Source organism: Podarcis bocagei, assembly GCF_964188305.1.
Source record: "Podarcis bocagei genome assembly, chromosome: 16".
Lineage (NCBI taxonomy): Eukaryota > Metazoa > Chordata > Lepidosauria > Squamata > Lacertidae > Podarcis > Podarcis bocagei.
This window is the reverse complement of record NC_138142.1, coordinates 5,456,615-5,480,313: the sequence shown is the minus strand read 5'-3', so window position 1 is coordinate 5,480,313 and position 23,699 is coordinate 5,456,615. Positions and strand designations below refer to the sequence as shown.

General features: G+C 45.4%; 1 protein-coding gene across 3 annotated transcripts in view; it reads left to right on the top strand.

The window, feature by feature from the left end:
• The window catches only part of KDM2B (lysine demethylase 2B), an 87,146-nt gene extending 63,491 nt beyond the window's left edge, over positions 1–23,655 (top strand). For all 3 annotated transcript variants that reach the window (XM_081174701.1, XM_081174702.1, XM_081174703.1), the window contains 10 exons: positions 5,721–5,945; positions 11,431–11,574; positions 12,830–12,916; positions 14,522–14,785; positions 16,747–16,785; positions 17,808–18,481; positions 19,397–19,560; positions 20,284–20,445; positions 20,882–21,100; positions 22,436–23,655. In XM_081174701.1, coding sequence (XP_081030827.1) covers positions 5,721–5,945; positions 11,431–11,574; positions 12,830–12,916; positions 14,522–14,785; positions 16,747–16,785; positions 17,808–18,481; positions 19,397–19,560; positions 20,284–20,445; positions 20,882–21,100; positions 22,436–22,617 — 2,160 coding nt within the window. In that variant the 3' untranslated portion in view covers positions 22,618–23,655. The remainder of the gene's footprint in view (positions 1–5,720; positions 5,946–11,430; positions 11,575–12,829; positions 12,917–14,521; positions 14,786–16,746; positions 16,786–17,807; positions 18,482–19,396; positions 19,561–20,283; positions 20,446–20,881; positions 21,101–22,435) is intronic.
• Positions 23,656–23,699: the final 44 nt, after the last annotated feature.

Here is a 23,699-nt window from a genome sequence, read left to right as displayed (position 1 = left end):
AGTCCAACTCTCACCTCAGTTACACAAACATACTTGATTGGCTTCTGATCGGTTACTGTTTTCTTAGCCTAAATATGCTGCAATACAGGGCTAACAGTGGCCTACCTTACAAAGGGTTATGAAGCTTAAAATATCTGAAGTGCTGTGAATGTAGATTGTAGGGCCCTCAGGGCAGAGACTGGCCCTTTTATCTCCTTCCTTATAGGTTTTTAAGCTGAGGTTGGCTGGCCATCTGTCCTGGAGTGGGTTGAGCTAGATAACCCTTGGGGTACCTTCACACTTTACAATGATTCCATGATTCTGCTGGTTGACTGAAAAGTAAGCCTGGCTAAGCTTGATGGGGGTTACTCTGAAGTAAATGTACTGTTGTTGGTTTTGTGTTTTTAAGCACAGATAAAGCTAATACTCTGAAGTGATTCCTTTCTGACCTTGGTGTGCGGCACCCACTTACATAGTATAAGTCTTACCAACTTATTATTAGATTCTCCCCCCCACCCCACCCCCCAAAAAAGACCCATGTGCTCAGGAGAAGTTCTTTTAAAAATATTTTCATCAAATGAAATACTGCTGCTTCCAATTGTTCTGGAAACCATCTAGAGGGGAAACATTCTTTAAAAACCCAGGAAAGATGAGGAGGAAGCTTGGGGTGGAGGAACAGTGCAGCTTCAGGAGGGGTTTTTTTTTGGGGGGGGGTTGTCCACCTAAAATGAAGTCCTATTGACCCCCAGATAAGATGCGAGCCTCCCCCTCTCCCTGGCAGCCAATGGCGAGGCTCCCCCCTCGAGCCCCGGCCTTCTCGGCTTGCCATTGGCCCGGCCTGCGGGGGCCCGCCCCTTCCTGGTTCGGCCTCATGCATATGCATGAGTTCCCTCCCTCCGTGTGGCGAGCGAGCGAGCGAGAGGCGAGGCGAGCCGAGTGGCGGCGGCTCCCCGCCCGCCATGCCCGCCTCCCGCCCCTCCTGCCTGGGCCCGCCATGAGAGGAGGATGGCCATGTCGGTGAGCCCCGACGAGGACGACTACGACTCGGAGCGGGAGCCCGAGCACGACCAGGTCGGCGGGGCCGGGGGGGGGGGGCGCTTCTCAAAGGCAAAGTTTGAAGGGGGGGAGGGGGCTTTCCAAGAAGGCCGAGTGTCCCTCAGTGCAAGATGCAAGGGGGGGGAGGAGAGACAATGTAGCCCCAGAGAAGCCCTGCCTGCATCCCCCCCGCCCCTCCCCCGCCCCTTGCCAGGAAGGAAGCCTCCAAACGGGGCGGGGGCGGGGAGCATCCCTCCTTGTGTCAGCATAAAGCAAACGGGGGGGGGAGGCTTTTGTGCTCCAAGAAGGGGCTCCTCGGGGAACTTCATCTTGTTGAAAGAAAGGAGACGAAGTCAGAAAGAGGTGTATTTAACCCCAGGCACCCATTGTTGGTGTGGCTTTGAAATTGACATTTTATGCAGCCTTTTGCTAACCGAAAGGTTTGTTGATTGAGCTGGGGGGGGGGGAGGACGTAGATCCCAGGTGCTGTTTTATATGGATGAGCTGCGCCTATGGGGAGGGTGAATGGATCTGAGCTGCTCCATATAATGGGGCTTCCATTCAGCTCTGGGACTAATCCTGTCCCAAGTGCTGGCTTTGCTCCGCTCTCTCCAGTTTACAAAACAGCCGCTTGTGGCACTTAAAAGTTAACAAATGTTTTTGTGGCATGAAGTTTTGCAGGCTACAAGCCTACTGCTTCTGAGTCCATCATATTAAGGGAGTGAACCCAGGAACAAGGCACATTGAACATAGTTGGGTTTGCTTATGATTAAACATGCATAGGCTGAGCACAGTGTACCTTGCTGCCTTATTCACATTTATGCATAAGCAAGTTGCACTGATTTCAGCAAACTTTACTCTCTGGCAAGGATTGCTGCCCATTTACTTGGACAGCCTGATCTTATGCATGGTTTGTACTTCTCTGCACATTTTCTGAGGAACAAGGCACTCTGAACACAGTGGAGTTTGCTTCCAAATAAACCTGCTGTAACATGTACTCAGGCCCAGAAATTCTCACATCACTGTAAACGTCTTTTAAATTGTCACAGGACCTGCTGTTGCGTATTGAAGACTAATGGCACATGGCCTTGAACAATTTTGAATTGCTCTGCATTTATGTAATTTACCACACCTATTAACAACAGTTCTCAGTGTGGCTTACCACACATATTGATATAAGACCAGTGCTAAAATAAAAAAAAACAACAAAGTAAAATAGAAATAATATATTCAGTCGCTTCAACAAAAAGCCACCAAATGCCCTGGCAATTAACAAGGTTTCTACTTTGCAGCTAAACACCATTAAGGTGGGTGTCTGGCAAATGAGTGTTGAGGTGGGAGTTTCAGGGATGAGGAGCTGCCACCTGCAGACCTTGTCACTGGTAACCACAAAGTTCTAGGTCTCAAGTGAGTAATGTAAGCAGTCAGGGAGCCAGGGTATATGTGCTGATTGACAGCTGGAATTGGAAGTGAGTGTTACTGTTGTGTAATTTTTAGCAACATAGAAGATCAGGCCCTCTGTGCAGTGGATGGATTTGACACACTTAATAAACTGGTTAGAAGACTTTCCTTTGTTCTATATAATCATCATCATCATCTGCTTCAAATGTGTTGTGAAATTGTATAGATCTTCTTGAAGAACTCCCCAAAATGCAACGTCTTTTTAAACAAGTCTTTTTAATAGCAAAATAACTTCTAAATTGTTGCTTCAGATGGTCATGAGAGTGGGGATGAAAAATGAAATGATCATTAAATAACCCAGAGCATGTGTTATAGGGGATTTATTTTGCTCCATTGTAGACCTACTTCAGAAATATGAAAGAAGCACAGGGGCTGGTGTGTGTGTGTGTGTGTGTGCATGCACACACATAGACACTTCAGGCATTGCAGGAGATTGGACTAGAGGGCCCTGGGGGTCTCTTCCAACTCTACAATTCTAATTCACACATGACATTTTCAGACCTACATTTAAAAGAGTAAAGTGAAGGGAAACCTTTGCTTGCAAATCTGCATTGTGTATACTGTGGAGTCAGACCATTGGTCTGGCTAATTCAGTGCTGTCCAGAGTGTCTGATGGGGGCCTCTCCCAGCCCTACCTGGGAGATGGAGCCCATGGAAAGCATCTGCTCTCCCACTGAGCTATGGCCGCTGCCTTTCTTAATTGCTGCAGTTCCTTACCCAATGCACAGTCAGTAGCAGTCATAGTCAGCTACTGTGCAATGTATGAACAGGCTGCTCTTATGCTGTGTTAACGTAGGTTTCACATTTTTCTTTTTTTCCTTCCTGCTGGGCGCCACTGCTCCAATTCTGTTTGTTGCCTTGACTAATGGTCTGTGGTAGCTACCTTGCTTCTGTAACAATGATGAGTCGCAGTTTTAAAATAACTGCCTGGGGCTTCCCTGAAAGAGGAACATTCTTTCACTTAATAAAATGTAAAATGAAACTTGTAACAACTTCTACTTTAATGGCTCATTTTATGTCGTGTACCCAAAAATGCAATTTTGTGCATGTTTACTCAGAAGTAAGTCCCTCTGTGTTCAGTGGCGCTTACTTCCAAGTAAGTGTCTTGAATAGAAGTTCTGATCTAAATAATAAAGAGCCCCGTAACACCTTTAACCTGGGGTCCACTTCATCAGAAGCAAGTATAATCCTCATCTGGCAGGTATTTGGGGAGAATGTTGGAAGTTAAATGGCAACAGAATGCTAAAAATACGGCCTGACAATTCTGTTGGAGCTCAGTAAGAAAGGCAACCCTTCCCAACAGTTGTAACTGGTGATGCCTTTAAAATCAGTCGCCTACCAGGACATCAACTTGGCTTAGGATTGCTGTAAAAGGAAATTCCAGTGTGAAATTGCTGAATTACATTTTCCAAGAAATTCAGTTTGGATGGAGATGATGGTTTCCTCTTCCATTACAGGTGTTAATTTACCTAGCAATGGTAAGATGTTTGGGCCATCACCAATTACTGCCATTGTGAAAGGTCACTGTTTTAATGTTGCCTGCATTTAGCTGTGGCTGTGTTGTCACAGACCATCGATTCCACGAAAGCTTAAGCCAGACTTCACGTGGTTTTCCCTCCTGGAAATAGGAGTCTCTAATGTCCGTTGTTGGCCTATATGATGTCTAGGGACTTTTGTGTCAGACTGGCACTGGGTGCTTAGACTCATGGCCTAACCTACCTTGCAGGGATGTGGTGACAAGAAAAGTGGGCAGAGAGGCATGGAAGCTGCTCTGAGTGATTTTGAGAAAAGGTTGGATAAACGATGTAGTAAATAAAAGAGGTGTAGAATCACGAACCATAGTTTGCATGATGTGAGCGTGATTTTACCCACTTCACTAAAGGATTCTATGAGTATTGAAAAGTCCTCTCACCCCACAGTGATGCTTTACTCTCCCAATTAACAATTAAAGGCTTGGGCAAGCAAAAAATACTCTGGTGCTTAAGCAAAGATGGTGCCAGGAGTCCTTTCACAAACAGGGAGCCACCCCTGAGAAGGCCTGTCTTTGTGCTGCTGCCACTCTCTGCACCTCCCTTGAAAGAGGCATGCAGAGAATGGCCTTGGTATAATAAGGTTCATATGGGAAGAGGTGGCCCCTGAAATATTGAGTCCCTGAGCTGCATAAAACTTTATAGGTCAAAACCAGCACTTTGAGTTGAGCTGGGAAATTAATTGGTAGCCTGTGCAGTGATGCCAATTTAGTGTTGTAAATTCATACTGCCTTATTCCGGTCAGCAATCTGGCTGCTGAATTCTGCACTAGCTGCAGTTTCCAAGCAGTCTTCAAAGGCTGTCCCAGGTAGAACACGTTGTAGAAATCTAACCTAGCGGTTACCAGAAAGTAAACATCAGAAGATAGGGCCACCAGTCTAAGCTGGTGAAAGATACTCTGGGCCACCATTGCCGTTTGTGCCTTGTGTGACAGTAATAGAGCCAGAAGTGCCCCCAGGCAACAGAGCACCTCCTTCAGGGGAAGTGTAACACCCTTCTGAACAAGCTGAACCTCACCTGTCCGGGCTAGGAAACCACTTGCTAAGAGCGCCTCAGCCTTACCTAAATTAAGCTTTAGTTCATTGGCTCCCATCCAGTCCATTACCAGTGCCAGGCCCCAGTCTAGCACATCCATTGATACGTGTGCAGACATAAAGGAGAAACAGAGCTATTTTTCATCCACATACCGCTGACAATGTATCCCAAAACGCTGGATGCCCCACTCAGTGGTTTCGTGTTAACAGCATAGGGGGTAAAATTGCCCCCTGTGAGGCCCCTGAACAACTCTCCCCAAGCACCACTATTAGGGAGTGGGCATCCGGGAAGGAGTACACTCCAGAGGGATTCTGGAAGCTGCTGAGAGATCAAGGAGAATCCGAGGGAGATACTTCCCAATTTGTCTCCCGACAAAGATAGTCATGCAGGGTAACCAAAGCAATTTCCAGGCCAAAACTTGACCCAAATCTTAATTTAAATGGCCAGCACTGGTGGGCCTTGGCAGGGTTTGAGGACCCCAGAAAATTCTGAAGGATGCCTTGTTCTGGTGCCCGGCCTTAAGTAAGCCAGTTCCTTGCAGCCTCTGTCCCTGTATCTGCAAACTAGGGATAATGATTAGAATATGATTATCCTTGCTCATAAGGTAAGGATTGAGAAATAGGGTATGGGAAATACTTGGAACGTTGCTGTTTAAACATTGCTGTTGCTTGCCATTCCCAGAACCGGGCCGTCGGGAGACCCAAAGGAAAATTGGGCCCTGCCTCAGCCGTGAAGCTCGCGGCGAATCGAACAACTGCAGGAGCACGGAGGAGGAGGACGCGATGTCGCAAGTGCGAGGCCTGCCTGCGCACAGAGTGTGGCGAGTGTCACTTCTGCAAGGACATGAAGAAGTTTGGTGGGCCTGGCAGGATGAAGCAGTCGTGCATTATGAGGCAGTGCATTGCGGTAAGCCTATTGCCTGATCGTCTTGTGCAGTGATTGAGCATCACCTTTAGGTGACAAGCCTGGAAATGTTCTGGCAAAATTGGTGCTCACAGACCACAAATGATGAAGTTAGGAGGTAGGCTAGTACAAATGCAGGGAAATAATAATAATAAAAATTTACATAATAAAAATTTAATAAACACTTACAGATTTTTAAAAAGTGCTAGAAACAGGGGAAAAACAATAGTTAAAAAACAATTAAATAGTGATAGAACTATCCTTATCTATTAAAACCATACAAATAACAATTAAAATGCACCACACCAGCCCTTTCATTAGAAGCAATCAGTTCCCAAAACCTATTGGAACAAAAAAGTCTTCACCTGCTGGCAGGACGACAAGGAGGAGGAAGCCAGTCTGCCTTCTTCAGGGAGGGGTTCCAAAGTCTGGGAGCAGTCACCAAGAAGGCCCTCTCCCACATCCCCACCAAGTGTGCCTGTTCAGGTGGCCCAGGGCAGGTTCATATGGGAAAAGATGGACCCTCAGTTAGCCTGGACCTAAGCTGTATAAGGGCTTTATAGGTCACAAGGAGCATTTTGAATTGTGCTGGGAAACAGACCAGTAACCATTGGAGCTGTTGTAGCAAGTGAGTTATGTGCTTATATATTTATTATTATTATTATAATTTATTGCATTTTAACGTGTTTTTTTTTAAAAAAACTGCTTTCCTAACGTGTCTGAGTTTGCACTGAGTGTTCTTTTGTAGAACTTGAATTTCCTCACTGGAGAAAGGCAGAGAGCTGTTACCAGGATTTCTAGGTTTCTTGATTGCAAAGCATAGGAACGTAGGAAGCTGCCACAGAGCTTGATCCATATGGCTCAGCAATGTCTACCCTGACTAGCAGTGTCTCCCCAGGGCTTCAGGTAGAGTCACCCCCAGCCCTAACTTGGAGATGCCAGGGATTGAACTGGGGATCTTCTGCATGCAAAACAGGTGCTCTACCCCTGAACTGCAGCCCCTTCCCCTTAAATGTGCTCCATTGAACAGAGCAATGGTGTTACACCTCTGGGTACAAATTCTGTTCAACCATGGACTCTCTGGATCAACTTGTCCTGTGTTGCTCCTCTATGAAACCATCACAATAATAGCTTTTCCCCTGCTTATTAGGATGGGGGGGTGGGGTCTGGTTAAATGAGAGATTGCACTGAAAGCAGTGTTTCTCAAACTTGGTTCCCCAGCTGTTGTTAGACTACAAGTCCCATCATCCCTAGCTAGCAGGACTAGTGGTCGGGGATGATGGGAGGAGAGCTGGACAATACCTGGTTTTCAACATCACGATATATCACCAGCTACAGTAAAAACAGTAATATATCACAATATCCGAAATGTATCTCGGCTGCTGCTTCCTCCCACGTACAGTTCCCTGTCCCTGCTAAAGAGCACAATCTTGCTGGGAAAATCTCCCTGGGGGCTGTCTTGAGGAGACAAGTGCTTGTTCATATCAGTGGTGCTTGCCCAAGGGTGAGTTCCAGTGGCTCCTTCGAAGCAATATCACGACTGTTGTGCAACTTTGCCTTATCTTTGTGTTCTTTTCTTCTTGAATAATCCCAGTCTTTAAAGCTACTTGTCTCTCTGGTGAGGGATTTCAGTCCATGTTCCATTATCTGATGTAGGATTTTATTCATGTGAATTACCTTCTAAAAGCATCTGCTTTTTAGAACTCTCCAAGCTGTAGAATCGGCTTACAGAAAAGGGGTGATTTATAATCCTTTCTTTTAATCATTATTGCTTTTCCACTGACAGCGCCTTTGTTTCTTTTTCTCCCCCCTCCCTTTTGTCATAAGACTTGTAACAGATTGCAGCAGCCCATGCTTGCATTTGTGTCTCCATAATGTAAAGGCAATTAATTAAGTGACCTTCAGCACCTGAGTTGCTGGGCACAGGGATGTTGCAGAAAGCAGAAGAAATGTAGTGTCTTGTACAAAACCTGGCAATGGTCACATCCCTGAATGCTAGGAATCCTTAACTGACATCCTTGGATTATAACTAAGGCTGCAGCCTTGAATTAATTTTACAGCGTAGTTTTATATATGCCCACTCAGAAGACAGTCTCATTGAACTTCCTGGGGCTTCTTCCCATGTAAGGGGTTATAGGATTTCAGGCTAAAAAGGTCTCCCCTATTAAAAATAATATTTATTAAAACTGCAAATGCTACCCACTGTCCTAAAATAGGCCACTCTAATCTGAGTGGTCTATTTTCATAATCTTAAAAAATGAAAGTAAATTTTATTATGCTGGTCAGTGTTTCATTACACTTCCGTGTATAGGCAGCCCCCTGTTTACGCACCTTCAATATATGCATGACCATTTATATACATGCATTGTGCAAAACCTGGAAGTGACTTGGAAATGTCATAAAGACATCACTAAAAGGGTGGAGTGTTTGCAGGTCTTTTCAATTATATGTGATTTCACCAACACTTGCAGTGCCTCGGAGCGTAACCCCTGCGTAAGCTGGGTGCTACCTGTACTTTTAAAAATGATAACTTTAGAAAGAAGCATTATCATCCTCTTCCCCACCAAAGGAGGCATGCCTCTTCAAGTATATTGCTTAATTCACTGGCTCATATTTCTGCAATTAAAAGAGCTGGTGTGGTGTTGCAGACTGTGGAACTAGGAATAGGGAAACCCACTTTAGGATCCCCTCCCAGAGTGATCTTGGGTCAGACACTGTCTCCCAGCCTAACAGGGTTGTTGTGAGGATAAGTTGGGATGGATGGGAGAAGGAGAATCGTGCCTGCACCCTTAAACTCTGGAGGGAAGGTGGCATACGAATGTAGTTAACACACCTAATTATAGTCTGTGCTTTCCAGTTAGATTATGTCTTTAGAAAGCTATATCTTGATTTCTTTTAAAAACCCAGAGCCCTAAGAATCCATTTTTAAAATAACTGAGCAATATTTATTTATTTTTATTTGAACAATTTATATACTGCTTAACTACCATCTTCTCTAACCAGTGTACAGAAAATACAATTTGGAAAAGGTAATCATACTTCAGTTAAAATGTCTGCTAAAGTAAGAAAATAAATCTTCAGTAGGCACTAGAATATATATGAAACCATCTTAAAACCATCTAAAAAAAGTTTGTACCATCCAATAATATTGGTAAAGCTGAGCTTTTATATGGCACATATTAATAGAGTGCCTGTCCTGGCCGTAGCTGCAATAGCAGCCCTTTTGGGTGGGTCAGTACCATCACCAGAAGGGAGCTGAGGCTGAGAGGTGATGGCTTGCCAAAGGCAAACTAGCAAGCTTGCAGCCGAGCAACTGTGCTATTGGCTGCCACACCAGCTCTCAATGAATTATTTTTAAAATGCTTTTATGTAAAACAGTCAGTGACTTACAAGGGACATACAAATGGAAGAGAAAACCAGGTGAAACAAAATACTAAAGTAGTAGCATTAAATAATCATATTGAAATGACAAATGAAGAGCAGCAGACATAAAGTTCCTTAAAACCAACAGATCGGTCTGAAATGCTTTGAAACATGAGCGCAAGATGATCACCAATACAGGCAATGATTGAAGTTTCCAAACTTCCACAGGTGACACATTTGCAGCAGGTTAACTATTATGGGACATGGGTGGCACTGTGGTCTAAACCACTGAGTCTAGGGCTTGCTGATCAGAAGGTTGGCGGTTCGAATCCCCGCAACGGGGTGAGCTCCTGTTGTTCAGTCCCTGCTCCTGCCAACCTAGCAGTTTGAAAGCACATCAAAGTGCAAGTAGATAAATAGGTACCACTCCGGGGGGAAGGTAAACGGCATTTCCATGCGCTGCTCTGGTTCGCCAGAAGTGGCTTAGTCATGCTGGCCACATGGCCCGGAATAACTGTCTGCAGACAAACGTCGGCTCCCTCAGCCAGTAAAGCGGGATGAGTGTCGCAACCCCAGAGTCATTCGCGACTGGACAACTGTCAGGGGTCCTTTACCTTTACCCTTTTAACCATTATTTTATTATCTATTGAATTTGTTCATTGCTTTATCTTGCCCAGGGCAACCCAAAGCAACTCACAAGTGGACAGATAGACCAAATTCCCTCCTAGATACATTAAAACCAAGAGAAAAAGATAAACATATATAAAACATTCACCTACTTCTAAAAGGCCATAGACACTTAGAGGCCAAAGGACTGGTCACAGAGGAGCATTTTCACCAGGTGCCTAAAGAACTGTAACGGAGGCACTAGGTGAGTCTCCCTGGGGAGAACATTCCACAAGCAGGGGCCACTGCAGAAAAGGCCCGTTCTCGTGTCGCCACCCTCCAGACCTCTCATGGAAGAGGCACACAAAGAAGGTCCTCATGGGATAATCACAGGGTCCAGGTCAGTTCCTATGTGGAGAGGTGGTCCTTGAGCTTTTTTAAGAGCTCGCTTAATGGTTTTGGCCTTTAGAACATACTATGGCAACAGAATTCATAGACTGGAAGTCCCTCCCTCCTTGCCTTCCTTCTGCCAGCAGGTGAAGACATTCATGTTCCAGCAGGTTTGGGGTAATGAAGGGGCTGGTGTCGTGCTGTTTTTATTATAATGATTGGTATGGCTTTCATAGATTTTATATGTGTCTATGGTTTTACTTTGATCAATGTTTAATGGCTTTTTAATTGTTTTTCTATGTTTTTCTGATTTTCATTTTTATATCTAAGCCGCCTTGTGCCCCATTAAGGAAAAAGGCGGGGTGTAAATAAACATAATAATACTTAACTGTTGTATGTGTGAAGAAGCCCTTCTGCTTCACTTGCCCTCCAGGACTGGAGTGATCTCTCTTTTATTGATTGACAGTCAGCTCTCAGTTCTTGAGATCTTTCCTCCAGGATGTCCATTGCCTTGGCAAGAGCAGACGCACGAGGCAGGGTGCATCAGTTGGGACCCCTAGTTCGGGCTCCAGAAGCAATTGGAGCAGAATCGTAGAACTGTATAAGCATAGAGTTGGAATTGGAAGGGACCCGTGGGTCATCTAGTCCAACCCCCTGGAATGCAGGCAGAACTGCCTTTCTAACAGTTGCTTTCCAGAACAGCCAACTTTAAGTTGCTCAGAACACTGGCCCAACACAGAGCCTAAGTGAGCCCCGCACCACCCCAGCTCTGAGCTGGAAGCCAGGCTATGGGGACTAGTTTTTGCAACAGCAGAATCTCCCGCCTCAGCAGGAGGCACAGAGCTTGGCATGTTTTCCTGGTCTCATTTCAGAGGTTGGGGACGAGGCCCTGCCCCACCCCAGATTTGCCAGCCCCTGTTCTTCCTCTGTGTGTGATGTTACGATAACGCCTTGGCGGACATAGAATCGCAGAATCAGAAAGACGTTGGGCTTCTCAGGCCTTTACAAGAACCAGCCCCTGAAAGTGCTGCGGGCCGAGAGGATGGGGAGGTTTCACAGGTGTCTGTTCTGATAGATTGGTGCCTGTTTCCTGATCTCTGCTCCTTTCCTCCTGTTTGTGTGTGTTTAGCCAGTGCTGCCCCACACGGCTGTGTGCCTGGTGTGTGGGGAAGCAGGGAAAGAAGATACGGTGGAGGAGGAGGAGGGCAAGTTCAACCTCATGCTTATGGAGTGTTCCATCTGCAATGAAATCATACACCCAGGATGCCTCAAGGTAAGGGCTCTCTGAGGTGGGGTCCAGAAGCTGCATCAAAACAGGCCTTGCCTCACTGTTCCATTTGTCATGTTCTTCGCAAAATGATGGCATGTTTGGCAGTCCTTTCCTTTTACCTGCAGCCACCACAGTCTACAACCTGCCCAAACACCCAAAGCTCCATAGCCATGCATGGCAGCAAGGTCGGCCCAAGGGTCTTTGTTGCCTGAAGCCAGTAGGGCTCAGGGGAAGCCAGATGACCCTCCTGCTTCTGCAATCCTGAGCCAACAGCAAAAAGCAGAATTCTGAATACACAAGTAATGGATAGAATTGTCTGCCACAAGATGTGGTGGGCACTGGTGCCGATGGATTTAAAATAGGATTGGACAAAATTATGGAGAAGGAGGAGACTATCAGCCATAATTAAATGTAACTTCCATGTTCGGGGGCAGTGTACCAGCTGCTAGGGACATCCAGTGGAGCATCCTTTCTGAAGATTTCTCATTGGCTGTTCTGGAGATGCTGATGGACCTTTGTCTCTGATCCAGCAGGGCTCTTTTAATATTCAGGAGTTCTCTGGCATTCTCTTCTCTGCTCAAAGGGCTCTGTCTGCTATGGTGCATAAAATGGCAGATTCTTGGATCTGATGCCTGAAAACATTAAAGGGGAAAATGGCACGTCAGCAGGCCCAGACCCAGACAGGCAGGTTTATGGCAGGGTTCTGGGCCAGCCTGCCTGTAATTACGCTTGCTTGTAATTACCCCCATATGATGAATGCCTGGAACGTCACTGCAAGGTGGTGGTGCAAATTAGTTTGCCATTCAGACGGGGGTATAAAGAATAAAATTGTTATTATTTGTTAGGCACAAGGAAGGATTTCCCAGTTAGATTTCTTGGATCTGTTGTGTGCTCCAACCCTCCCTTTCTAGCCTTGTTATCCTCTCCCATAATATAAGTTTGGGAAGCCTTTCTTTTCTTCGTTGTGAAGACCTCTTGATAAAGTTTATAGAAAAGACTTAAGAATCCAGGAAAATCCCCATGTGGGTGTAGAAGTAAGATTCTCAGAGACTGGGGAGAAGGGCAGGGTTTATTTGTGCGTATGCTAGATGAAGCAGAATAAATTATAGGAAAGATTCAAAATGTAGTTGACTGACATGAATTGTAAATTATCAGCGCACTTTTCAAAGAGCATTTTGTTTAAAAAGTGCCAAGCCCTGCCTGCCTGTATATTGGGAGCTGATCTGTAGCTTCCAGTTGTGTGTCTTTTTCCTCCCAGGTGCGGGAATCAGACGGGGTCGTCAACGAAGAGCTGCCCAACTGCTGGGAATGCCCAAAGTGCAACCACGCTGGCAAAACCGGGAAAGTGAGTTTCACTGGAATTAATTGTGTTCACTGGAAGGGAGCTGTGCTTTTTCCTTCCTCTTTTTTTTTAAACACACGCTAAATTGCTAATCTCACTGCTGAGCAGAAGCAGCTGCCAATGTGCTCAAGGTTTCTCCCATTGCTTCACAATGCAGCCGGGAGATGAGTCACTGCAGGCAAGATATCTTGGGGGGAAGTTTTGTCTGCCGCTACTGATCTTCTCCACTGAGCAACCCCAGAGAAGTTTCAAGGAATCCCTCCCCCCAGATTATGCTCTCTGCTTTCTCCCACAAAAAATGAGAAACTGGTCACACCTTCTCTCTCTCTCTCTCTCTCTCTCTCTCTCTCTCTCTCTCTCTCTCTGTGTGTGTGTGTGTGTGTAAGTAATATAAATATAAAACCACACATGCATTAAGGACAACTCTTTTTCCATTCCATATTAACAGCTGTGAAGGTTTCAAGATTTGAAGATATACTCTGACTTGTCTTTCTACTATTATTTTAGTTTTGTTTTTGTAAAGCGACTATATATAAAACCTTACTTATTATACATATATCTCTGTGGAGCCTAAAATGTGTTTTCCCCCCTGTAGACTAATTTAACACACTTGATTCATTCACTTCTGGCCAGAGGCAGACAAGGGGGAAGGAGGCTCAGGGTGTGTCTCTTTAACCCTTTCCGAATCCCAACCCTGTAGCTTTAACTTCCCCTGTAGAGTTTTATATATAACTGCAGTTTCATCTTGTGCAGGGGTTCAGTTCCAAGGGTTCCTCATATACTTGAACTGCCCCGTGCGAGCATCTTAACCCTTCACACAGCTGGTGCGCTGAGTGGGCCTTTCTTTGTAAGCAAGGCAGAGAGCTTGAAAGCTCTTTTCATACCAGGAAAGTGTTGCATGGATTTAATCTGTGCAAATTCAACTGTGCAAGATTGAAATCGCACAAATTAAATGTGTGTAAGATGTGATTGTACTGTATTGCACTCTTAATGTGTCCTTCCCCCTCAACCCTTGAGGGCAGGAGCTAGCGGGTGGAGCCAACTGTTGCTGGCCCTTTAGCTCTGGCTTGAGTACAGAAAAAGGGAGTCACTGAACATAACTCTAGAGAGAGCTGACAAGATTCCCTCTAACTCTATAATAATGTGGGCACTGGCCCTTGGGAAGGAATCAATGGGTTGAATTTCTGCCGCCACTTATAAGCTGTGATGCAGGGTGGAGATTTTGTGTTTCATAATATCATTAGTGACAGTAAATGGCTGCCAATTGCAAATACAGTATTTGGTGAACTTGGCCGTTTCAGTCATAATTAATATTTTTCAGCTGAACTATCCTTTTGCTTTTGCCTCTAAAGTCTTTACAAGTATTCCAGTAAATTTCACTGGGTGTGGATGCCAGCAATCTTTTTAAAGCTTTGTTTACTAAGTGAAATCACTTTCTAGAGGCAGGGTGGGAAGATAGTGCTGACCAGCAACTTCCATCCACATCTGAAGGGTCAGAGGTTTCCCCCCTCCCATTTTCCAGAAAACCCACGTTACTACCTATAAGCCACGACGCAAAAGCATAAGATATAAAGTTTGCTTGTGTGCTTTGTTTCTCTGGCGTACAAGCAAAAGCGCGGACCAGGGTTCAAGTACGCGTCAAACCTGCCCGGCTCTCTGCTGAAAGAGCAGAAGATCAACCGAGAGAACAAAGAGGTTGTCCCAGATGCCACCAAGCGGAAAGTCGAGTGCGAGGAGCCCCCTCGGAAGAAGTCTGATGACCATCCCAAGAAGTCTCCTGTTGACCCTCTTTTGAGGAGGAAGTCTGAGGAAGTCCACCCACGGCGGAAACGGAAATTTGAGAAGCCCCAAGAGCCTGCCATGAGGAAGCGGGTACGTGTTCTGCGGGTGTGTGTGTGTGTTTTATTGGGCCTCTTTGGGAGACCTTAGAGGTGGGAAGTGGCTTTGTGAGCAAGGCCTGGTGGAAATGCTCCCAGCCTGCTTGCCCACCTATGTGGATCAACGCCAGCTATTGTGTGACATGTCGGAACCGACAAACCTGCTTGTGGGATGTTGCTGTCAGGCAGGTGTCTTGAGATAGCAAGCCAAAGTACTGCAGCAAAAGCCATAATAATAAGGCTCGGTCTTTGAGCATTCAAACGCATGAGTGCTTCACTGATGCTACCTTGTTGCAGTACCTACAAGAGCCCTGTAAGGTAGGTCAGTATTCTCCATGTTGCAGAAGTCGGGCCGTTAGGCAGAGTGGCTTTCTGAAGGCCACGGCAGAAGCAAGGAGACCAGCCAGGGTTTTCTGATTCAGTGATCCAGCCTCTTGGGCTGCGGCCCTGGGTGCATGCTTACCTTTCAACTTGCTTCTCAGCAGACATGCTTAGGATCCAAAGGTTAACCACTATTGCTAATAATTATTTGACCTCTACCCTTTCCCTCCTTACTTTAACTATTTTATCATCATTGTTTTAAAGGCAGTTGCATCTCATTTATAGCTCTGCTCTACATGATACTAATATTTATACAACATGTCACATAGATGTTGGGGAGATGCTGTATGAATGGTAATACATTAAAAAAAATTAACTACTCTTTAAAAACAAACTATGCAGTGCCTGCTCCCTTGTGCTTCAGGGGAAAGCAGGAAAGACTCTGGCTGTTGCTAACGATCCATTCAGTTTCTAGAATTAGGGAGGCCCCCAAATGATTAATTTCTACTTTATTTTGTTCTTTGGAAGACAGAGAGTGAAGAGGGACCTTAAGTCTGTGTTAGAGAGCAGGTATTGCATTCGAAAGGTCCAAGGTTCAGTACTCAGCACCTCCAGTTTAGAAGAAAAGAAATAATCAAATAACAAGTGATGGGAAAGGGACCCCAAAGAGGCACTGCCAGTCAGTGTAGGCAACACTGGCCTGGCATTCAATAGCTTCCTGCATTGCTAAGATTGCAGCCCATTCCTAAAACAAACCTCCTTTTCTGTCTCAGCCACTAGGTGGCACTTATGGGTCTTTTCAGACTGGTGCTGCAAATCCCCCTCTTTCCCTTCCTTCCTGGTACCTGTTTTCTTTCTTTGAACAGTCCCAACTCAATGTGCATCTTTGGGGCTGGCAAGGTCACACATTTTTTTAGTGTGTTTTTCCTGGGTGTTCTGTGGACATGGAAAGGTGAAAAGGCCCTTCCCTACATCCTGCTTTGAGGATTTCACAAGAGATCAGAGGATACCATCCATTCTCTCCATCTCCCTCCACCATCCCATCCTTGGAGCTCTCATAATTGTTTCCCATTCCATTAACATCATTTTTTAACCATTCCTAAATACTGGGTCCTGGTGCGACTGAGTGGCAAAGATTTGTGATCTAGGAAGCTCTCCGTTCAAATGTCACCTTGCCTGAAAACTCCTGAGGTAGCCTTGAGCAAGCCAGTGGTGATTTTAAGCGTCTCAACTAACCAGCGGGTTTACACAATTTAAAAAAGCAGCCTTGCCCACAGGCTTATAGTCAGCTTCATTATCTCCTTCCTTTTACACTGTAGATGTTTGTGTTCATACTATCCAATATTTTCAGCTGTTTATTTTTTAAAATCTGTATTCTAAGAAATAAAAACGGTAAATCATGTATTTTACACTTGAATTGTAAAACCCTTGGACTGCAGTTCTTCCTGCAGGTTACCTAAATCCCCTTGGATTCTATGGGAATTAAATAGTTCATTGGTGTACAGGATTGCAGTCCTTGGTCACTGAAACGTCATACAGAAATTTTATGTACTGTGTGTGTGTGTTAGCTAAGTTGTCTATACTAAGTCTTGTCTCTTTGCTCTCTCCCACCCCACAATCCCTTTCTGACCACAGTTAAAACTAGGCAAAGAAGAGAAGCTGTTCAGGAAAAAGGTACTACATTAAATGGTGTAGATTTCTTCCATTACTTCACTCACCTATCCAATGACTTACTGTGACTATTCTGGAAATGGCAGGTTTTGAATCTTAAATTGGGGGGAGGGGGGACGCTGGTGTGTCTTCTGCAGCTCTGCCTACACACCTGGAATCTTAGCTTTGATTAATTATTGGTTCTTGCAACATGGAGATATGGTTAGCAATGAAATTCCGTCTCCCTCCCTGCGAAAAAGAAGAGCAGGCCTGCTGTTTTACTCTGCCTCTGTGAAAACCTCACAGGCCTATGGTAGAATGTCAACCTGAGTTAAAAAATTGTGATTTGGATGCAGAATGCCCATCATATAACTAATTTGTTGTGTGTCCTTCCTCCACATCTACTTAGAGCATGTTTTGGATGAAATTTACAGTGGTGCCTCGCAAGACGAAATTAATTCGTTCCGCGAGTTTTTTCATCTAGCAAATTTTTCGTCTTGCGAAGCACGGTGTCGGAAAAGTTTTGGAAAAGCTTCAAAAATCACCAAAAACCTCAAAAAAGGCTACCACACCTCATTCTATGAGTTGCTGCTCGAAGTCAAGTTACATCTGTATTAACGGTGTTAAGAAAAAAGAAACAAACTTGCAAGACGTTTTCGTCTTGCGAAGCAAGCCCATAGGGAAATTCGTCTTGCGAAGCAGCTCAAAAACCGCAAAACCCTTTGGTCTAGCGGGTTTTTCGTCTTGCGAGGCATTCGTCTTGCGGGGCACCACTGTATAGTTGAGGGAATTTCTTAAGAATCTCAAGGCCCACCTGCACCACTGACTTAAAATTGATGGAGCTGTAAAAGCTTGGGCTGTAAATACCAAACTAAAATTCTGAGGGCTTTTTGTTGGAAGTGCAGGTGATCTTTTTAAGGGCCCAAGCTTTCTTCACAAAGCTACAGTTGCCCCTGAAAGGAAAGGACCCCTTGAAAGCAGTTTTAGTCTCTAGGGTTGAGGGGTGCCCATTGCCTTTGTACTGAGCCAGAACCTTCCCTTTCCAGAGGCGATCGTGGAAGGCCACAGATGACCGAGCTGCCCTGGTCAAGCCAGTCCGGCGCTTCAAGCAGGAGCCTGAGGAGGACCTCCCAGAGGAGCCTCCCAGAAGCAAGGAGAGTGACCAGTCTCGCTCCAGCTCCCCCACGGCGGGGCCAAGCTCAGAGGGCGCAGAGTCCCGAGACAAGAAGAAGTTCAAGATCCGGCGGAAAACCCGCCTCCCCAACAAGGAGCTGAGCAAGGAGCTGAGCAAAGAGCTCAACCAGGAGATCCAGAAGACGGAGAACAGCCTTGCCAATGAGAATCACCAGCCCATCAAGTCTGAGCCGGAGAGTGAGAACGAGGAGCCCAAGCGGGTGCTGGGCCCCGAGCGGCCTCACCGCTTCAGCAAAGGCTTGAATGGAACGCCCCGAGAACTCCGGCACCAGCTCTTGTTCAGCCTCCGCAGCAGCACCCCCCGGGCAGCTGCCCGGCCTCCCCGCTCCCTCTCGCCCCCCAAGTGCATTCAGATGGAACGCCACGTCATCCGGCCGCCCCCCATCAGCCCGCCCCCAGACTCGCTCCCGCTGGATGACGGGGAGGCCCACGTCATGCAAAGGGAAGTCTGGATGGCTGTCTTCAGCTACCTCAGCCACAGCGAACTGTGTCTCTGCATGAGGGTTTGCAAGACCTGGAACAGATGGTAAGGGGCGGCGGAGGTGTTTGCATCTTGGTGGTGGGAAGGGAACAAGTTCTAGAGAGCAGGATTGCCAGGGCCATGACATTTGGAAAAATAAAACTCAAGAAAAGTTTCCAGTGCCACCTGCAGAATCCTGTAAATCTTGGCTTTGTTTCATAAAAGGGGGGTTTCTAGACCTCTTGATTTCTTTTAAAAGGTGCAGGTGAGATGCTGTGGTCATATTTCTTATATCTGAGTTTGATGAACACCGATAATGGCATTGGAGAGGGTTTGGTTGGGTGTTCCAGGGAATTAACTTCCTGCTCGCTTATTTCTTAAAATCCAGTGTGATTCAGTTTCTGGAATGTTGCAGTAATTATCCAGGTATCCCTGAAGATATCATGAGCTCCATTCATGCAAGGTCCATGATAGGGAGCCTGTGACCCTCTAAATTTTGCTGGACCACCTTTCGCACTGTCCTTAACCAGTGCTCCCCCCCCCCAATTTAAAAAAAACATGTTTAGGGGTACTCTCATTTTCCTACTCATTAAAATACTCAATGAGGCCAAACATAGATTCACAAAATGTTTAGGAGTATGCATACCCCCAGAAAACGCACTGTCCTTGACTATTAAGCATATTGACTGTGTCCAATAGGAGTTGGGAGTCCAACAAAATCTGGACGGCCACAAGCTCCCAGCCCGTGTGTTAGGTGTTTACCACATGTTCAAGGAAGTCCAGGTATCTGTATCCACATCAGCATTTTGAAAAATTCTCATCCTATTTACAAAGTTTTTTCTGATGCAAAACTCAAGCTGCTCGTTGTAGGCTTCTCATTTCCCCTGGTTTTGTTTGAGGTTTTTAAAGAAATTGTGTAGGTCTCTCTGTCCCAAGTGCCAGACCAGCTTTCTTATGAAACCTTCTTCCTGATCTGCTTAGGTGCTGTGATAAAAGACTGTGGACCAAAATAGACCTAAACCACTGTAAATCCATCACCCCTCTCATGCTCAGTGGTATTATTAGGAGGCAGCCGGTCAAGCTTGATTTAAGTGGGACAAACATATCGAAAAAGCAGCTGAGCTGGCTCATCAACAGGCTCCCAGGTAGGTCTGCAGTGACTACGGTGTGCTGAGGGAGTCACGCACATCTCCTACCTTTTGCGGGAAAGAGGCCTAAATGAACACTATTCTCTTCTCTACCTTGCTGAGGCCCAGAGATGGACATTGCAGCCTCAGAGCCCAGTTAACTGCTTTTAATGTTTCTGATAGTAATCCTGTCTGGGTTCCTGAGTGGCTACAGTCTGACTGCACAGGAAATGTGGCAGACCCAGGCAGGAGTGGGAAGCAGAGCCCGATACGTTAAAGGTGGCTCATGACGAGGCCTACATTTGTTCCTTTCGATAAACTCGGGAAGTGGTATGTGTTTTGTACAAGAACAACATTTTAGTGTCCTAACGACCTGCCTCTAAGCTTGGCCATTATTTATGTTCACCTGCAATATTATTTCAGCTGTTAGTTTATTGCCCTCTGGAGAAAGGCACTGGGAATACTTTTGAAAGCTGAGCCTGTGGCCCTCCAGATATTCTTGGACTCAAGCTCCCATCAGCCAGCATGGCCTGTGGTTTAAGTTGATGGAAGTCGTAGTCCAACAGCATCTAAAGTGGCACAGGTTCTTCATTGCTGCTTGTCATCCCGTTGCTTGTGTTAAGCAGGAAACTTTTCAACCTCTTATTGTGAAACTAGAACCTCCCCCCCCCACCCCACAGCATTCCTCAAAGAAATATTTGCTCAGTGTGCTGTGTGCTCACTTCCCTTTCTCTTCCGTAGGTCTCCGAGATCTGCGGTTATCAGGGTGCTCGTGGATTGCAATGTCTGCTCTCTGCAGTTCTAGTTGTCCACTCCTCCGAACACTGGATGCGCAGTGGGTGGAAGGCTTAAAAGATGCACAAATGAGAGATCTTTTGTCACCACCAACTGACAACAGGCCAGGTATATCCTCTTCCTTTCTGAAGAGGAATAGCTTCCTTTGTATTTGGGCCAACACACAGGAGAAAAACCATAAATGTGGCAGTGGGTTAGGTGCAGGATTCAAATGTTCCCTGAGAATTCTAGGATTGCTTTCCAGCTACACCAGTTCTACTGATTGTGTCTCTGTGTGTATTATGTTCCTGTGTAAAATTCAATTTTATGTACCCACTTATAAAAACTCATTTTTCAAAAATCTCTATTTGGGGCAGCTGTCTACATGCAGTTTTCTCATTTGGAAGTCTAGAGACTTTTTGGAAATGCCTCTACTTCCATTGTATTTTAGGCATTGTAATCGCATATACCTTAGCCTGATGTATTCAGTGGTTAGACCATTTAATTACAAAAATAAACATTTCTCTCTCCTTTCCCTCCCCCCGGGTCCTTGCTTCTTGTATAGGCCAAATTGACAACCGGAGCAAGCTGCGCCACATCACAGAGCTGTGCCTGTCTGGCTTGGACATCACTGACGCTTCCCTGCGTTTGATTATCCGGCACATGCCTCTACTGTCCAAGCTCAACCTCAGTTACTGCAATCACATGACAGATCAGTCTATTAACCTGCTAACAGCTGTGGGAACCACCACACGGGACTCCCTAACGGAAGTTATTTTGCAAGGTATGAGATTGGGGGTGGAAGGGTGCTAATGGACAAGTCAGATTCAGCTGCCTAATTTTAAGAGCCCTGTGATGAAGGTTGAAATGCTGCCTTAAAGAGCAGAACAGTCCACTCATCATTTGATGTTCAGCTCCACATGCAGTCCCAGCACCACCTCAATCTGGTGCTTCCTTTACATTACACCATCGCTGGAGAATACGTGACCCACCGGATGTCAGCATGGCCTGTGGTCATGGATGGTGAGAATGGGAATCCAAGAAAATGAGACAAGAGGTTTTCAAAGTGCCTAAGAAGTTTGTGCTTCTGCTAACACTCAACATTTCTTAAGGGGAGATGGGAATCTTTCAGGGGCAATTCCTTTTTGTTGGAACAAGGGGATGAGGGAGACTGGAGGCCATTTTCCAAAGTCTGTTGGGCGTTAGCAACCACAGCAAACCAATTTTGTGCAGTGGACGACCTCTCTCGTTTTCTTGTACCCAGTGCGTTATTTTCATTGTTTTGATTTTTGGGAGTTGGGATCCAGCAACATTTGGCGTACCTTGCTATACAACTTTCTCTGTAGTGGAAGCAGAGACACAGATAATAATAGGGTGGAGAATGCCTTGTTTCCTTCAGTTCCTTTGTTGTGGGCCCTTAGCACATAATTTCAGATAGCTGAGACACCTTTTCTGACTTAAGGGCCACAGAATGAGGACAGGAAATGCCACCCAATAATCCTGCCATCAAAGAGAGATGTTTCTGGTAGCAGACAGTGTGTGAGGTATTTTGTGGAAAACTTTTGTAAGCACCTTTGAGCCTTATAAAGTGGGAGGCAGGTGTTCCAAGTAAGACTACCTTTCCTTCACTCTCTCCCCTCCTCATTGCTTCATGTTTTTGTTTATCGATCTATATGCTGTTCTGAATCTGGCTCCTGATTTAGAAGAGGTAGCAAGGCCAGAGCAGTACAATCGTACCTCTGAAGTCAAACAGAATCCATTCCGCAAGTCCATTTGACTTCCAAAGCGCAGCTTCTGATTGGCTGCAGGAAGCCCCGTCAGACATTCGGCTTGCAAAAGAATGTTCGAAAACCGGAACAACCACTTCCAGTTTTCGATCGTTTGGGAGCCAGAACTCTCTCGACTCCCAAGGCATTCGGGAGCTGAGGTATGATTATAATCCATATGGATGCAACAGGTAGCCTCCTCAGAGGGCTTCTGGAGTGGCTGTGATTGGATTATTCAGTTGCAGCCCATGCAAAAACACATCTAAGCTTCATAGCCCTAGCAAAGGCCTCTTAAGAGTTTAAGAATGGGTCTCCTAAGCCAACCTTCCTCCTATTTTTTGTCTCCCCGACAGACTGCAACAAGGTGACAGACCAATGTCTCTCCTATTTCAAGCGGTGTGGGAGCATCTGCCGGATTGATCTGAGGTACTGCAAGCAAGTGACCAAGGAAGGTTGTGAGCAGTTCATCGCAGAGATGTCTGTGAGCGTTCAGTTTAGTCAAGTGGAAGAGAAACTGCTGCAGAAGTTGAGCTAGTGTTTACTGGGGCAAGTTTGTAAATAACCAGGAGCTGAAAAAAGGACTCCAGGAGACCACAGAAGGAATTTTATTTTCACTTGGGAGATGTGGAATATGCCAAGTTGGGGGACTGTTTGGACTGTACAGGAACATGTGGTGTTGAAACCACCCACAAAGCGCTCTAGCCTGGATGGGATCTTTTGACACTTTGCCCAGGCTCTTTACATACCTTCCTCTGGTGACAGCAAAGGGTTCATGCCTAGAAGAACACTGAGGAACACCTATTTATATACCACAGCTGGAGCATGTGTAAATTTTTAAAGCATTTTTGAAAATGTCAAAAGCAATGTTAATTCTGGGGTTATTAAGGTGGGCCATTACCTGTTTTTCTGCCTTTTGAACTTTTTTTGTTACATCCAACGTTATGCAGAACTATTTTTGTACAAATTTGTTTAAAAAAGTTATTTATGCAGAGTTACTGAATGCATTGCAAGTGTTTGGTCATTGGTTTCAGATTGCCAAGTTTTATCTTGAGATAGAAGAGAATTTGAACTTCTTCCCACTTAAATTACCGGCTGAGAGTTATACCCCAATTGGGATGGGGGAGGGGGGAGTAGGTTAATCTGTTGAAATGAAAAAGCATGTTTAATGGAAGTTTTATATACTGCTTTGTATAACACTGTAAGCATGTTGTGGAGAAAAGGAGGTGTAAAATACAGATCAAGAACAAACAAGTTGCCAAGTTTTTCCCTGTATAAAAAAACACACATTTTCTCAACTGAAACTTCCAGTTACAGCTGTGCATATGGGAAGGTATTAAAATACTCTCATACCTGCTGTAAAAAGTCCATTTATATGACTTGAAATCAAACAGTTTCAGGGTTTGAGTGAGTTCTTGTTGTCCATATTTAACCTGGTTAATTTCTGATTGTCACGAAAGGGGGGGATTTCAGTATTGATAAGTGCCATTGTTGTAAAGTGGTGGTGAAAACCCCCAACCTTCCTTCCCGATACAGTTTTACCTCTGTTGAATTTGTATAAATGATTGTACAAAAATGGAGAGGTGAGCTGTGCATTATGTTCAAGTTGGGTATTGAGCA